The sequence below is a fragment of the Neodiprion fabricii genome, chromosome 4 (genome assembly GCF_021155785.1).
Source record: "Neodiprion fabricii isolate iyNeoFabr1 chromosome 4, iyNeoFabr1.1, whole genome shotgun sequence".
In the NCBI taxonomy this organism is placed as follows: Eukaryota; Metazoa; Arthropoda; class Insecta; order Hymenoptera; family Diprionidae; genus Neodiprion; species Neodiprion fabricii.
This window is the reverse complement of record NC_060242.1, coordinates 1,492,606-1,508,836: the sequence shown is the minus strand read 5'-3', so window position 1 is coordinate 1,508,836 and position 16,231 is coordinate 1,492,606. Positions and strand designations below refer to the sequence as shown.

Sequence of the window (16,231 nt, the reverse complement as noted above, 5' to 3'; positions counted from 1 at the left end):
ATTTTTCAGCAGGTACTTTTTTTCTCGTATCTTCTCTCCCGTTGATCCCAGGCTCCTTTTGCTGCGTTTTCTGAGTTCCTTGGGGTCCAATTGGTCGGAAAAGAGTTATACGAATCAATTCTGAGACGAAAAATTTTTTGGTCAAAAAAAAAGGAAGGTTAAACCCTTTGTATTTTTGGCGAAAATTTTCGCGATTTTCAAAAGTGCTGGAATAAATTAATTGTGGCACTATTCCGACGTAATTTTGCGAGAGAAATCGATTGGGCGCAGTCCCAATACGCTGCGATCAACGCATCGAAAGTTACAGCCAAAAAACGAAAACCTGAATTTACGACATTTTGCAGCAGGTGCTTTTTTCCTTGTATCTTCTCTCCCGTTGATCCAACGCTCCTTTAGCTGCGTTCTCTGAGTTCCTGGGGTTCCAATTCGTCAGGAAAAAGTCATACAAATTGAATGATTTTTGATATCATTTTCAAATTCAAGATGGTCTCATGACTGAGAAAGGATTTGAGAATCCGTTAGTAACAATGCAAGATCAGAACCCCGCTGTGTTGCAGCATCCCAAAAGTAGCTACTTCCAAACAAAAATGGTTACATTTTGTCTCCAACAAGTTTATTTCAACAGAAACAATGCACTGTTACCTCTTCACCAGTAATTTCTATTTTACATAATAATGACAGATTGTCTCATCGTAACGATCAACACTCATAGGTACACTGTCAGAGTTGTAGGGATTGGGAAATAGTAAATGTGAACCGTTGAAGAAGTCAGAGTAGTATCACAAAATTGACATAACGTAAGATGTATCTTGTATTAATGACTAAATAAAATACTACAGTTATAAGCATGGTATATAAATAAATGCTTAAGCAATATGTACATGTATGTATGCGTCTATTCGTTATGTAAGAATTAAGTAAAGGCCGCTGATTTATATTATAGTATACAGTCGTCTATAATTTTCATTTCTCTATTACACAAGTTTGTTCACACAACGATATCAAAAATATTCATTAGGGACTAATAATTCAAACTCGATTACACTTTTCGTATAGAATAAATAAAGTTAGTGTTATCAAAAATTTTATTTTTTCCTTCACGTCCGTATTGCAAACTCTATTCATTGTAGAAATTTACTGTACAGCTCACTCGTTTCATTTCAACCTCACCATACATGTTTCTCGTTAATTTCATCCTATATTGATTTTGATAGTTAAAGGATAGTAATTGTTAAAATGAATATAACCAGTGCCAGTTATATACAGACAAAAAAGGAAATTATATATAGTTTTGTTTGTACAGCGGGATACTTTAGTAAATGTATTTACCGAATCGAATTGGAGCCATAAGTGTGGCGTCGATAACAACAAAAAAATAAAATAAAAATTATTCTCAATATGCAGTAAATTCAGCTGAAGGTATAAATCTAAAAATACTGCTCGAATAATAAACTGGGTCTACGTTTACATGATCCATGCATGTATAAGCTACTTGTGTCCCTTAAGGCTATGTAATCGTGTAACTACTAAGTGTCCACTATCTTACTCTATAATGCGTTCTAATTTTCCTCTCCACTTTACTTAGTTTTGAATACAATAAGGCAACGGTTATCCTCTGAATAAATAAAGACTTTTCAAATAATGTACATTATCCGCTCCGGCTAGATACCATTATTCATGTATCTTACATACAATCATAGCGCGCTCGCCTATAGTCGTAGACGAGATCATGATTTTTACAACGTAACTGGATTCCGTCCGTCGTGTGAGTGTGTGTGCATGTTTGCGCGCCTAGTTTGGTTTTCATTCGCAAGTTTTCTCAATATGTCTGTTTAAAAATTTTGCACGTAGAGAATGTTAGCAAAAATATAATTTAGTATATTATAATTATTATTCATTAATATATATATATATTTTTATATATAGATATATAAAAACTTTGTTAAAATATAAAAAAAAAAGAAACAACGATTTGAGCAAATACGTATTTCCTATAAAGTTATATACATACACACTCATTATTATTATTTTATACTTCGCCTATATATAATATACATATATATGTATATTCATATATTTATATATATCAAAATATTATTGTTATTGCACATGGGTATACATAATAGTACCGTTAATTTAGATATTTCTTTCTTCCCTCTTACAGTGTTCCAACTTCTTCCGATACTTTCTTCTTCGTCCCTTAAATATATACTTTAAACTATATTCACATACGTAACATATTAATGTCCTCCTGTGGCCTCCGCACGTTGCATTTCTGTGTAATCGTTGACTTTCCTCCTGTGATAATTTATTCAACAAAATCAGGAATTGTATGAAAAAAATTTCTACACAACTACGGAGTGTATCGTGTGTAAATATATACAGATATATGAATATGTGTATACAGATTTTATGTACAATTGTTCTTAAGCGAACGCTCTACGATCGATTTTGATAAACAAATTTTTATCTCCAAGGCACTGTAGCATCTAGCAGGTAGGTATATTTATAATCAATATTTGTCAAACCATGTGTACAAAATATATACCATATTCTAATATTTGTTGCTGTCAGAGATACGTACGAATATACTCTCAATACTTTTATACGCGGTGCATATAATTTAAATGCCAGTTACACGGAAGACATGCTAGTAGAGTTTGCGATTCGTTTAATATTGTTGTAAGATATTGTTTCTCGCCCGTTTTCCGTTATTACCGAAAATTGTAACTCACCGTCACTAGTCACAGTTGCGTTACGAAATCTACATACGGTTATGAATGATTTGCAATTGACGGTAAAAGTTCCGAATCAAAATTAGCAACGTGAAGTTAAAACGAAGTTCGATGCATAAGTAGGGCTACGATTCCTTTTAATTCCGACGTTCATGTTTTGACGCTAAGTACTATTCACGATCTAGAAAGTATGACAGTCTGTACTCGAAAAAATGATTAAGTAGTTCGTCGCGAAGATTGAGGATCGATTATCATATACTTGAAATCAGTTCAATTGCTGTATGATGCAGTCTTTGAAACCCATCGTAAACAACTCGGACGTATGCGTGATTTTGAATACTGAACTAACTCGGTGCAGGTTTCACTCGTAAAAATTGTGCAACAAACTTGACACAAAGACTAAAATTAAAGTTAAAATGTCAAGCGATGAAGTGGAACTTCAATTATTTGTCAACTTAACAATCGTTCGAATGAACGGCGGGTGGCGGACTTCGTAAGAGATATGAGGAAATGATTTGTAAAAAAAAAAAAAAAAAAAATAGAGCACGTCTCTTTCTAATGAGAGAGAGAGAGAGAGAGAGAGGAGAGAGTCAAGTCCGTACCTCAATAAATATATCACTCGAAGTTTGACAGATACGTGTAGCTTTGAAGTACGCTCGCTCGGTGTGGAGGACGGGGGTTGCTCGAAGTGAAGATGTGGGTAAAAAAAAATGAAAATGGCGGAGTCTCCGGATCGCGGAGTTCGAAGAGAGCCGACGTCATTGCTTTATCGGCTTCTTGAAGACGACTTCCGGTTTTCGTACGGGCTTTGCAGCCCGGCGCTCTATTCTCAGGGCTCGGTTCAGATCGACCTCAGGCCCCGGAGTCTCCGCCGCCATTTGTCAGTTTCCGGTACTGCTCGGCCGCCTTCCGGGTGTCTGCGTCGTCGCCACGGCGGCCGCCGCGGCGCTCAGCGCCGGAAGCGGGGTCTGGTGACAGTGGGCGCAGTGCAGACAAACCGTGCAGGCCCCGAGTTTCCGGGCCAGAAGGGCCCGCAGCTTCAGTGCCGGGCCCAACTTCATCCTCATCGGACCCGTCAGGTGGTCCTCGGAGAGAAGCGGAAGCGCGGCGCCGTCTATTCGGTGCTCCCGAAAGTTCTGAAAAATTAACATCAAGCGTAAAGGGGTTGGTTCACCAAAATTTTGCAAGTTTTTATAAAATGAAAGGAATTCGGAGGCCGCATAGACAAGGGGATAAATCAAACTGGCTGAACTTAATTGCTTGTTCAATGTATCTCTATGTATTATCAAAATTATTCGTCTAGATAAATTTATGCTACGTTATAAGCAGATAAAAGTTAATATTAATATGGAAAGTTAACTTCGATATTCGGAAAAGAAATACAGAATATTTCATCCTTCTCTTGTTATCTTTAGCGAATCAAATTATTGAACCTCTTTCACAGATCATTCTTCAACTCGATGTTAATCTGCGAATTACCTTGTAACATTTTTAATCAGTTTGACAACTTTGACCGCTTTCTTCTGGATCATTGCAAACTTGTATTTTTGTTCTTGCCTAATATCTCCATTTTCGATCCATCCTATTAAGTTGACAGAGAAACGCCCGATTAATTTACGATGTGTACTTTCATATTTATAGATCCGACTTTGTGCACACGTAACATAAAGAATTTGAACTGCGATATTTCTTTGCCAGGGACTAATATAAATGATTGAGTGAAATCGTAAGAAAAAAAAAAAAAAAAAACCAGAGATAAGAATACACGCCGGTCTGCGTAATAGTTCGCGATGTTGAGTGAACGGGCGTGAATGTCAACCGACTGAAGTGAGATGATTTTGTTAATAAACTTATAAATCCATTTGCTAAATTCAACAAATCCTATTTCTTCGCGTCTTTTTGTAGAAAATAAACCGAGGCTGTCGTCCTCGCTAATTTATGCTGATATTCGAAGTGAAAACGAACGTAAGGCGGCAACTGTGGTTTCGAGGCGTACGTACGCTCTTATTATTGACGAACAACGGGTATACATATAGCTGCAGTGTACCTACGTTGTAATTAAACGTCTAAAAATATCGTCCCGGGCGATCCTGCAGTACCCACAGCGTGCATACACGATACGTATGTATATAATAACAAACCATCGGTCTGGACAGTTAATAACAAACGTGCGGTAAGACGGGCAGCGTCAGCATTTATACGATAGTATACCGGGTGAAATTTCTCTTTGAATAGATCACAGAAGGACGGTCGGTCGGGACACGCGATACATCTCTCAAGTCATATATTCACGAGGCAGCAGCATACGGCGGTGGCAAATAAATTTCTTGAAGCCGGAGAAAGAGGACCGGAGAACAATTTCATTCACCTGGGGGCAGAAGGTCCGCAGTCGGAACGAAGCAGGGGCGGGGTGAAGAAGCGAGTGCCCCGAGGATCCGGCCGAGAGTACCAGCCGGGCAATTAGAAGGAACAGCACTCACGGATGCTGGAAAGTGATCGAGCTGCCGGCTGGCCTGCTCCTCGTTCTTCGGGGAATACGACGAGGCCTCGCTACCAACTCACCGACACTCGTTATGAATGAAATATTCCGGGTGTTGTAGCAAACTCCGCCGGATGCTGCACGCAACTACCAACTTACGTGGGTATACGCCTCGCAGTCGTTCTTTCTCCGATCCAACCTTCTTCTTCTCCGGCTAGGCCATACGCACGAACCATCGACCAGCCCACAACCGGTCTCCACCACGGCAGAGCACGCGTGACTCGACCTCTTTGTGTTTATGATGCTGATGCTGCCGGTTAGTCTCTAGGTGCTGCTGCCTTCAGCTCGAGTGATCGCTAATTACCGCGCCATAAAAGCGCTGGATAAGGGTTTCATTTTATGTAACTCATCCTCGGTCGCCCTCGATTGCGGGCACGGAACCATTCGACGAGAATTGATTCGGCGGTAAGATGATATCCAACCTTGGATGAGTTGTTTGCGGCCGTTGCTTTTAACGGAGCTTCGCGATCTACAAGGCGGTTGTAATCCTCTGAAGCCGACATTTTTCATCGGAAATGATTTGTCGAATACTCGATTTCTGGTATATCTTTTGGTCAATTTATTTACAACTGGTCAGATTTACCTGAAACCCGGTTTTCGGTGATTTTTCTAACTGTGATTTCCAGTCGATCGTCTGGGTATTCGTGGTGTAGAAAATATGCACGAATTGCACTACCGAAACAACTTTCAAAATTTTGAGAACACTGGTTCCGATTCGTTTAATACGCTGGGTAGAAACGAGCGTATCAGATGTCTCGGCTAAATATCGCAAGAAGATGAGATACGGGTGCGAGTTGGGGAGGAATGAGGAGGCGGAGGTAGATTCATTAGCATTTTTTGCGAGAGAAGCTATAAGAGGTAATTAAGTACGAACTGTACGACTGCAGCTCGCCATGCAGCGGCGAGCAATTAGCGAGAAGATGACGGGGGTTTCTTGCACATGCGAATGAATATTAGCAAATTAAACGAGGTTTGTTTCACTGTGATTTTGCTACGCCCTTATGCGCGTCCCGCAGGACCCAGTTCCGAATATGAATCAACGAATTCGGAATACATGTGCGTAGAAATTCTCCTCTCTCCTGAATTAGCATATACGTTGAACTCGATGTCAGGTCGCCTCGGGTTGGCATTTCGGTTATCCCGATCTTCGCGAGTAGGTGATTGCGTTATGGAACGATAGTTGCTAATAACGTGTTTGAAGAAGAAGTAATTGTTGCCGACCGAGTCGTCCGCAACATACGCTCGGGGGTCTTCGGGACGGATCCCGAGCCTGTGGAGTTTGGAACTGGGTGGAGAAAATACAGGTTGTCTTCCCAGGTCGCCCGCGGTGCAGCACGAAGATGATATATCCCTGTGACCGCAACTACGTCCGCTGTTGACCCTCGCCGCCGCGGCGCGAACCTATCGTATTAGTTTTCAAGGGGTTTCTTTACTCGGCGGATGCCTGGACTGGCTCCCGCTCAGCTTCGGCCTCAACCGGTGGTCTCTCGCTTGCTTCTCGAACAAACGGAAGAGCTCCCAAGACACGTCTATAAAATACACGCCGAGTGACCATCGGGAGTGGAATGTTCAAATAATCAACGGTTTCACCTAGGACCGACAGATTTATTGATATATTCATGCGTCGCTGACCACTTGTCGGGCGAACTATAAAAACCACCGTACGAAATCTCCTTCGATCATCCGAAAACGCTGCTTTTCTATACAGTAAAGATATACATTTGCGAACGGCGATGTCGCGAGTGGGTTGACCGTAATCAGCACGCGTACCTACCGCTGTCTGGTTCGAGAAATGGAATTTTCATTTTCGGGTCGAGTCGTGCAGCTAAAACGGATTTTGAGGAGAGTAATCCAATTATACGTGTCAGCATGAGTGGTTACACTTATTTTAAAAAGTCTAAAACACCTTTGCGACATTTTACTCGTTCATCACTGCGCGTTACCATCCGTCTCATCAATTACGCAAATGCTGAAGTTGCGGCCAGCAAGGGCACAATTTCATTCCAGTTAGTACAAGCGGGAGAACTTGCGATTCCGCAGCCGATAAGTAATAACTTTTTGAAGAGTCGAAGGATATGCCTGTGATTGCCACTCAGCGTAAATCAAAATCCAACATGGCACTCTAAGGAACGGTAATTGGTTGGTACTGAAGTGGAAGAAGAAGATGAAGAAGAAAGATGAAAAACAACGCTTTGCGTGCTGCGCTATAGTCGCGCAGGACATCGAGATGCTCGGTATTCCAATTCGTTATATACCGCATGTTGTTCTCGAGCAATTATAATAAGTCCTCAAGAGTTTCGCATGTGATACTTTAAGCATAGACGAGAGATCGAGAACGTTCAGAAGTGGAGAATCGTTTAGGAATTATGCGCTTCCTCAGGCAAATCACTCGGAAGTTTTTTATCACTTTCAAATGTTCCAGCTAACTGGCCATTTGATTTCAATCTGCGAATGGCTATCCGTGCACACATTAATGCACAGTAGCGTAATATTTGCAGGTATACCATTCCAATAAGAGGTGTACAAAATCGTTAAATTGGAAAGCAGCAGAGACGGTAAATTTAAGCGCGCGGAGATTTGTCTCAGGAAATGGGGGTCAACAGGATATTGCGATCAGGCTCTCTCCGCGCTCGGGACAATACTTTCTGACATACTCGACGCACAGTTCAACCAAACCCGCGTACACCTGTCTCGCGGGCAAGTTTAGCGAACGGAGCGAAGCTGGAAGAAATTGAATAAAGCGCAAACGGTCGCGAAGAAACGAGAGAACGGGGGAGAGGAGGAGAGAGGGGGGGGGGGGGGGGGCAAAAAGTATTGAAAATGTCAAACGACGTGTACGCGAGGTCCCGCATGTCGAACGGCGTGCAAAAAGTACCGCGAAGCGGTCAGCACCGGCAAACACACAGGTATCAACGCGAGAGCGGCTGGTGCGGCTGGATCAGGGGCCCGGGAAGCGGCCGGCTGCAGCAGCGTCGGGCGAAACGGGGTTACCTAAGGTTAGGCTGGGCCCCTGGGCCCTCGGCGGTTGGCTGGGTCGGGTGGGTCCGCGTCGCGACGACGACGCCGCGATCGGCTCGAGGACCGGTGACCCGCCACTCCCTGCCGAGGTCACCCCGCGACGCCCCGCGAGCGGCGGCTGGCGGGAGACGCGGACCGCATAGGCCGCTGGCACCGGCCTAACCAGATCAACATCCCGGTGCTGCCGGGGCCCGGAGGCCTGCGTTCCCGGTGCTCCGGTTCGATCGGATCTGGGATCGTCGCCGGGTGACGGGCGGCGGGAGCGCCGCGGTGAGAAGCCGGGAGCCGGTGCGGCTTCCGACGTACGTCCGCGGCTATCGATTGTCGGCCGATGCCGAACTCATAGAGGCGGAGGGCCCGTATTTATTGCCTTGAGAAAATTATGTGCGATCGATCGACGATTTGAGTGCCGGTGCGGAGGTTTCGTCCTCTTCTTCTTCTTCTCTTCGTCTTCCATCTTCTTGTTTTAATGAACTTGGAACGTTTCTTCGCTCGCGGGACTCACGATATCCTGCACACACGCCGGCGACGGGACTCTCCAGAGATTTAAGAAGTATAAATATGCTAATGCAGTACGCAGGTTTCGTCCGTATGTATATGCAGCGCCACACCGGTGAACGGCGAAATGTTAATTGATTCAGTTTTTAAATCACGCTACTATGCACCACCTCATCTGCCCACGTATTCTCGATCCGCTCGGCTGTTTCGTTTTATTTATTTGTTGCCTTTTTTCTTTCTCCGTTGCTCTTTCGGCCGACGACGCTGCAACAGCCTTGAAATAATTAACATTTTACGCCCGTTCAGCCTCACTTTATACGTCCATGTAATGCAATGGAGTTGACAATTTTTTTTCCTCCTTAATTTACATTTCTTGTTTTTTTTTTATCTCCTTCTTCTGAATATCTGTATTTACGACCGAGGTGGCTCCTTGGCAAAAGGTTACATTTTAAATCAGTTGAGCATAATTCCACGGTATTCAACGTACAGGTCTAGATTTCGTCAAGTCAAACCACAGGGAGAGGGGCAACGATAATGAGGATTCGTAGAGGCGTTTGAGTTTCTGCTAGAGGAAGTCGTTCTCCCGATTATCCCGTCGGCGTCATCGCCGCGTCAGCCTGAAGCAAATGGAACACAAGGACAAGGACTGCACCTCGGTCCGTCCGGTGCTCGGCTCAAGTTTTACTTCAGCGTAATGATCTGAATCTAGATCCGTGTCTCACTTGCTCGCGGTCACCGCGTACGCGGTGTATCTACTCTGATGATGGTAACAAAATATTACTCGGACCGATACGAAGCGCATGTTGAAAATTCATCAACAAATAGCGTAGGGATGAGCGACGAGTATCTAATGGTAGGCACAGACGGACAACAAACCGTGTAAAGTGTTTTTTTTATTAATATCACGAGCCTCGGAGATTCAACTGTTCTGTGAAGCCATGCAACCGATCCTGTTGTAAGAAACTTTTCAGTGGGATATGAATACCGTCGTTTTTAAGAGAAGTGCACATCTGGCCGAGTGTGGTCTACGGTAAAAAAAGAAGAGGAGTTTCGCCCTGGTCCCTGTCACCGTATAATTGAGGGACATTCAAAGAACATTAGCGAAGACTAGCGGAGCGAAGGGAGGGCAGTCGAGAGAGCAGGTGGGCAGTCAGGCGTATTAATTGCTCATCAGCAGTAATGAAGGGTTTATAAGTTGATATTAGCATAACTAACTGGTTTCCTGGTAATGAAGCAGCTATACGCTTTCGCGAACACGTCTTATTCATATGATCTGGCCTGGTTGCTGGCTCGCCGCGTGCCTCTCCCGGTTCCCTGATTCTAGACCAACCGAGCGACGGCCTGCATGCGACGAGGATATTCACCGAGGCACCTGAACCCAAGCAAACTGCACACCGGAAACGTGCGATGACCATCGTTTAGGGGTTAGAACATCTTCGACACGCGATTATCCGTTACGAAAACATCCGTGGTTCAGTTCTGGCACCGATTATCATTTCCGCATTCAGGCACAACAATTCTCCGCAGATAATTCCATTCTCTTGTTTCGGTTTACAGTAAACATTAATCCCATCTGTACAATCGAGCGCAGAGAAGAAAATTTCCAACCGGTATTGGACTATGAAAATTTCGTACCGTAAGCAAATTGCCGGATACAATGCAAAGTTCCACAATGTAGAAATGTTGTAAACAATGTAAACAGTCGTGGAATTCCAATATCAGCTCTACGATTTCATATTTCAAGACACCCGAGAGAGATTCGAAAGATATTCAAGCCTTTCAGGTCGCCGAACACCCTTGTAAACGTCCTTGCGGTACACATGGAGTCATTATCGAGGTAATATACGACGTGAACGAGAGAGAGAGAGAGAGAGAGAGAGAGAGAGAGAGAGAGAGAGAGAGAGAGAGAGAGAGAGAGAGAGAGAGAGAGAGAGAACGGGATGCAGAAAGTGGCGAAGTAGGCGACGAGGAGAAACACGGAAGAACATAAGCCGAGGAAACCTCGTAGAACAACCGCGTGCTCGAGAACACGGTTTCCTTCGAATCGTGTTCCCACATCGGATCACGCTGAATAGTAGTTAAATGTATTATTATCATACAAGACATTTGTACAGGTACAGCCGAGATTCCCATGGACGAGAGGAGCTGCATCGGGGGCTACTCACGAGCTGACGTACCTAAGCTCTCCTGATCCGCCGCCCCGCCGCAACAAGGATCAGCGCCGATCATTGAGATTTGTCTCCGACAATGAGCGGCTACCATTTGCTTCATCCATCCGGGTGACTCGACCGCGGTTGCTTCTCCCCGTTCGTCGATCATACGATAAAAGTGATTGACTTTTGAAACGGGTCCAGAAGGTACCTTCGGACCGACTGTCCGACGGCTGCTTCGTCCGAGATTTTTTATACATTTTCTTCTTACTCTCTCCCTCTCTCTCTTCTCATCTTCAATTAGCATCACTATACGATGCTCGTTATATTCTACCATAGGTACTTATACAAATTCCAGCTATCCCCATCACTTCATCGTCACTGTCCTGCACGACCCCAGATGAAAATATGCCAACTATCCTGGTTATCCACTTCGACTATCCACCGTGCTGGAAATTTTTAGGCAATCACAGTAAGGGCTTATACTCTCAAACTGCGACAGAAATTTTTTGCGGTTTTTACTTTCCTGGCATTTCTTCACGCTGATAGTGAGATCGATATGCGGCTGATGCCAGTGATACAGAAACTCCTGAGCTCTTGCTGTATAATTTCCTTAATTGCCAGGGTAAGAAGTGCTAATGCCACCAGAAACTAGTGTTTTGGGACTGTGCGTAAATACTGCGGATGGCGAATTGATTGTTGGATAGAAACGCGGAGGAATCTAGATGCTCGCATACTTCCTAGGAGGGAGAAGAGCTAGGCGGCTAGATGCGATGGAGTGCGAAGCGGGCACGGCGCGGCGTGGCGAGACTCGGGCTGGTTGGTGTGTCTTGAAAGGCAACCTTGCAATGACCTCAGGTGAACCCGGGTACTCGACATGTGGTGCGACCGTACTCTGCACGGCGACTAGACCTCCGGGAGGTTGGATAGATATCGCGGCAAGATCTACTCTGGTAGGCACGGGAGTCCGGGCTATGCGCAGCACCTTGGACGGCCAGTAGTTGCAACGCCGAGGAATTTCACGAATGCGAAATTCGCACTGATATCCCGCACCAAAATGCGCATAGACTGCTCGACGACGGCGATGGTCCAAGCGATACAAGATATCATCCCGAGTTACAGGTTGTTCGCCACCAGGATGGAACCTATACACCACCTACTCGGTTCATCGAGCTTGTTGGCGATGCTTTCTGGCCAGGGGGTCGAGTTGACAATAGGACCGGTAGTATTCTCGATCTGAAGAGACGACGGGGTCCGCGGGGACGATACGGGAAACAACGCAGAGCGAAGTGGTGGTGGTGGTTGTCTTGGGCGTTGGTATGTAGGCTGCAGCGCTATCGCTTATCGTTGCAGGCGAACAGAACCGACTGTAACTGGGATCCTGATTCCCATCTGCCCGATGCTGTGCTGCGGGTGGGGCACCGAAAGAGTAGCGAGAGTTAGCGGCAGAACGACATCGATCACCGTCTCCTCGAACGCGACTGACATTTTGGTGCCCGACGAGAGGGCCGGCGAGCCGATCGTTCATGTGTGTATAAAAATGACGCGTATAATGTCACGGAGGCTACCTACGCCCGAGACTATAAAAAGTAACGCAAGGTTGGCCGGGGCCGGACGATCCCAGCCTGCAGGTGTTGCGCAAATGCCGACGAAGATATCTTGAGTCGAAGAGGTTTTGACTGTAAGCTGACGGAGAAAGACATTTGTGGAACCCCGGTGTGATACTTGAAATTAATTTACACAGCAACTGAATTGTAGTAATTATGGGAAAATGACTTCGGCGACGAGGTGCAAGAAACTGTTTGTCCGGATAGTATATAACCGAAATCACGGAGCATGTCCGTTTAGTCTTGATTGTTTCTTAACATCTCGTGCTTGTGGACACGTTGTGTATAGAGAGTCACGAACGAGGATTTAATTGCCCCTTTGAAGAGATGTAAACGCGGTATCATTCAAAAGCTTGCATGTGTAGACATGTAAATAACTAATTGCTTGTTCGCTGCTAATAACTCTGGAGACACCTTGTACTACTGCCCAACAGAGAGAATAACCAACAGCGTTTCAAACGAAGCCCTGGCGAGTCGCGGCAACCTTTGATCTTTCGAGACACAACAAGTTCTCCGACAGTTTGGTCGCTCCGATCTCCCCTACCCCTTCCCCTTTCTTGAGTTCCTTGAACCCACCTTTTGCCAAATGTTTCTACTGCATTTCGGCCCTCTGCCATACATGGATTTCATCTCGAGAGTATCCCAGGAAGTGAAAAAGCTCGACAAGTTGAAACCACCGTTTTCTCCATCTTAAGATTAGCTCGCGATCAAGCTTTGCACGAAGATCGAGCTCGTTCACGATGTCTGGTTAATTTTTCGAGTCGAATTTTAGTAGTCGAATACCTACGACGATATCGCTACATCGGGATAGCTTTTGATTTGAAGAATTGGTTCGTAGTTTATCCTTCGTTTTCTTCGATCGGTCTCGGTGTTCTCGAGAATATTTCGAAAACGCCGATTCACAAGTTCCGACGAACCGAATAAGCTTTAAGCGATCTTTAGGAAGCGGTTAATCCGGCATAAATGGGTCGTATGATCGTGAGACCTCGCGAAGAGGCGAGGCCCGGTCATTCCGTCAGGCGCTACATCATCGGACGTGATTCAAGACGCTGCGCGCTGGTCACTTCTTTGACTCAGATCGTTGTTTCAGTCCTAATTGATTAACTTTGTACTCCATGTCGAACCAGCGGAGAAGATCGCTCGATCCTCTCAACGAAACAGAACCCTAGAGAGCCGGCAGCGGGACGAAGAGAGAGAACGCCGTGCCGTCCTCTCGGCACTCTTTGCTCACGCTCACGCTCACCGGCTCCCGGTCAAGCGTGACCCGAACTGATGTCGCGCACTTTCGTGTCCGTCCTACACCGGGTTCACAACGTTGTCATTCTTTTTGTGATCTTCATCGCTCTTCCCGTTACACTTGACGGTTATTGGTTCTCCCCGGTATCTTCGATCCAAAAAACCGAGACAAAAAGATGCTTCATTTTTTGTCAAACAATTAATCTCGAGTAACAGAGTCCGGGAGAGGCCCGGTTCAATTAGATCATGGACATTGGCATTCACTGCTCAGTAAGAATCGATACTGATTTCAGATCCAATTTTCTCGAAAATGCGACGTGATAGACAGCATCTGTCAACGGTATAAAGAGTCACGCTGGACAGTTAACTCCATGCATGATGCAAAAACCGTGTAGGACCATGAATATATTCAGTGCCAACTGATCCGTGACTAGCGACGATTGCCGGTAGTTCGAGTTGTGCGTTATACGGAAAAAAATAAAATACACACACGCGTGTGGATACTCGTACTTTTGTTCCCAAAGATTTTCTCCTCTTCTTCTCGTAATACACACTGTGGTGGATAAGAAATTCTGCATGTACATGTAAAAATGCGAGTGCAGCTTTCGAGGAGTTGGTCGTTCGGTCCAAGAGGTGACATACGTGGCCAGGCAGATCTCATCGTCGTGACGTAACGAGCCGGAGTCTCCAACACACATGTATCAGCCGGCAATCCTACGTTGAGTTGTTAGGGTACCGGGGAATTGCATCTAGTGCGCCACTGGAGCGCACCGTGGTCGTAAGTCAAGAGGCGCGAGGCTCTGCTCGGGCACCTTTCCAATATGCCTGGGTGTACAACCCGAGGAGGAGAAGGTAGGAAGGTAGGCATAACGCCGCATGCAGCATGCAGCTAAACAGTCCGACCGACCGCGGAGTGAGATATAAACTGTCTAATCCGTATCACATTTTACGCGAGATCGAATCACGCTGCCTGGCAAACCGGCGGTGACTACGAGAACAGAAGGCGAACAGCCCCGTTTCGAACGTGACGTAGGTATCTACCTACCTTCCTACCTCCTACCTACCTACCTACTCGTTGCAACAGAGACTCTATAAATATGACAAAGTGTCATGTTCTCCAGCAAGTATACTGCGTCCCTCGATAGTACTGCCAAGGTATTAGGTATTATGCATGCTGTTACCATGAACAAAAATCAACGGCAATACCTCCACAACTCAACCATTGTATCTATCAGCTCTTTTCATTCGAGATAAAGACCCGAGGGATTCGATATCCGGTGATATTACCGCGGTCGTTGCGCGTGGAACGCGTACTGATGCTTATATACCGATACCGATTTTTACAGACTGGGTATTCAAAGTCTCCGGAAATCGGCAACGGGTACTATAAATGGTTTATAAAAAAAGTTCCTTTTTTTTAAACGGATTTATAGCCGTTTTCAAGCATTGTCGAAACTGATCAGTGCTAAAGATTACGTGTCATCAATTATTAGTTAGCTCTAAGCGAAAGATAAAAGAATAATGATTCTGAGTTAGGCCGTGAAATATTCGAAATGAGAAGAAAAATGGGAGGTACTGGATGATATCCTCTTACAGGCGGTTCCGCGGCAGTTGTACGAACACAAGTACGAAGGCAATAAAAGCAGAAAAATCAATCGAGCCCGCATTACCATACGTTATTGGTCGGCATCGGTCGCCGTGGGGTCGGACTGACTCAGCGTTGCCATAACTCTAAATAAATAAACCCTAGGACAGATAAATCTGCGATGCCGTGAGCGTGTTTAATGCAAATGCAATCATGTCCGAAGAGCTCCAGACGGTGCTTAAAACTTAGGTTCTTACCGGACGGAGAGGCTGAAGCCGTACGCGGTCTCGAAGAGATATTTGCGGATCGTTTGCCATCGGGCAAGTGACGCGACCCACGCACTGCCCTCGTTGACCCGATCCCATAGCCGATGTGCCTCCCATGTACAAACAAGAATCAGACTCGCGAACACGTACGTACGCGTCGGTTCCAAGGCAACATCGTCGAGGTAATATTCCCTGGCACGCTTAACAGTGGCGCGCGTTCTTCTTGCTACACGGTAGCATGATGAACACTACTTATGTTTCCCGGACGGAAATAAGCGGCGCACACGTGCCGCTCCGAGTAAACCGTGCGAATGATAAACTGGTATTGTTTGCCTCATAGTCGCGGCCCGAGGTTTCTCGACTTATACATCTGTAGACTGCAGAAGCCATCATTGGTAACAAGAAGCACGCTTTGCGATCCGCACGCGTATGACACGAGTCCGATAAACATCCATTACGAAACATTCCTACCGGACTATTGGAGCATTTGACATTTATTTAACCTGTCTACTACCGGACTTCGGTGCTTCCGCCATCGGGGGTCGGTAACAGCAACATTTCGTAAGGAATCCTTTTGCTGCGCAAGAAGCACTTCAT

General features: G+C 45.4%; 1 protein-coding gene across 2 annotated transcripts in view; it reads right to left on the bottom strand.

The window, feature by feature from the left end:
• Positions 1 to 591: 591 nt before the first annotated feature.
• Positions 592 to 16,231, bottom strand: part of LOC124181000 — a 78,082-nt gene continuing 62,442 nt past the window's right edge. For both annotated transcript variants that reach the window (XM_046567049.1, XM_046567050.1), the window contains 2 exons: positions 3,338 to 3,871; positions 592 to 2,298 (listed from right to left, as the gene is read on the bottom strand). In XM_046567049.1, the coding sequence (XP_046423005.1) occupies positions 3,588 to 3,871 (284 nt within the window). In that variant the 3' untranslated portion in view covers positions 592 to 2,298; positions 3,338 to 3,587. The remainder of the gene's footprint in view (positions 2,299 to 3,337; positions 3,872 to 16,231) is intronic.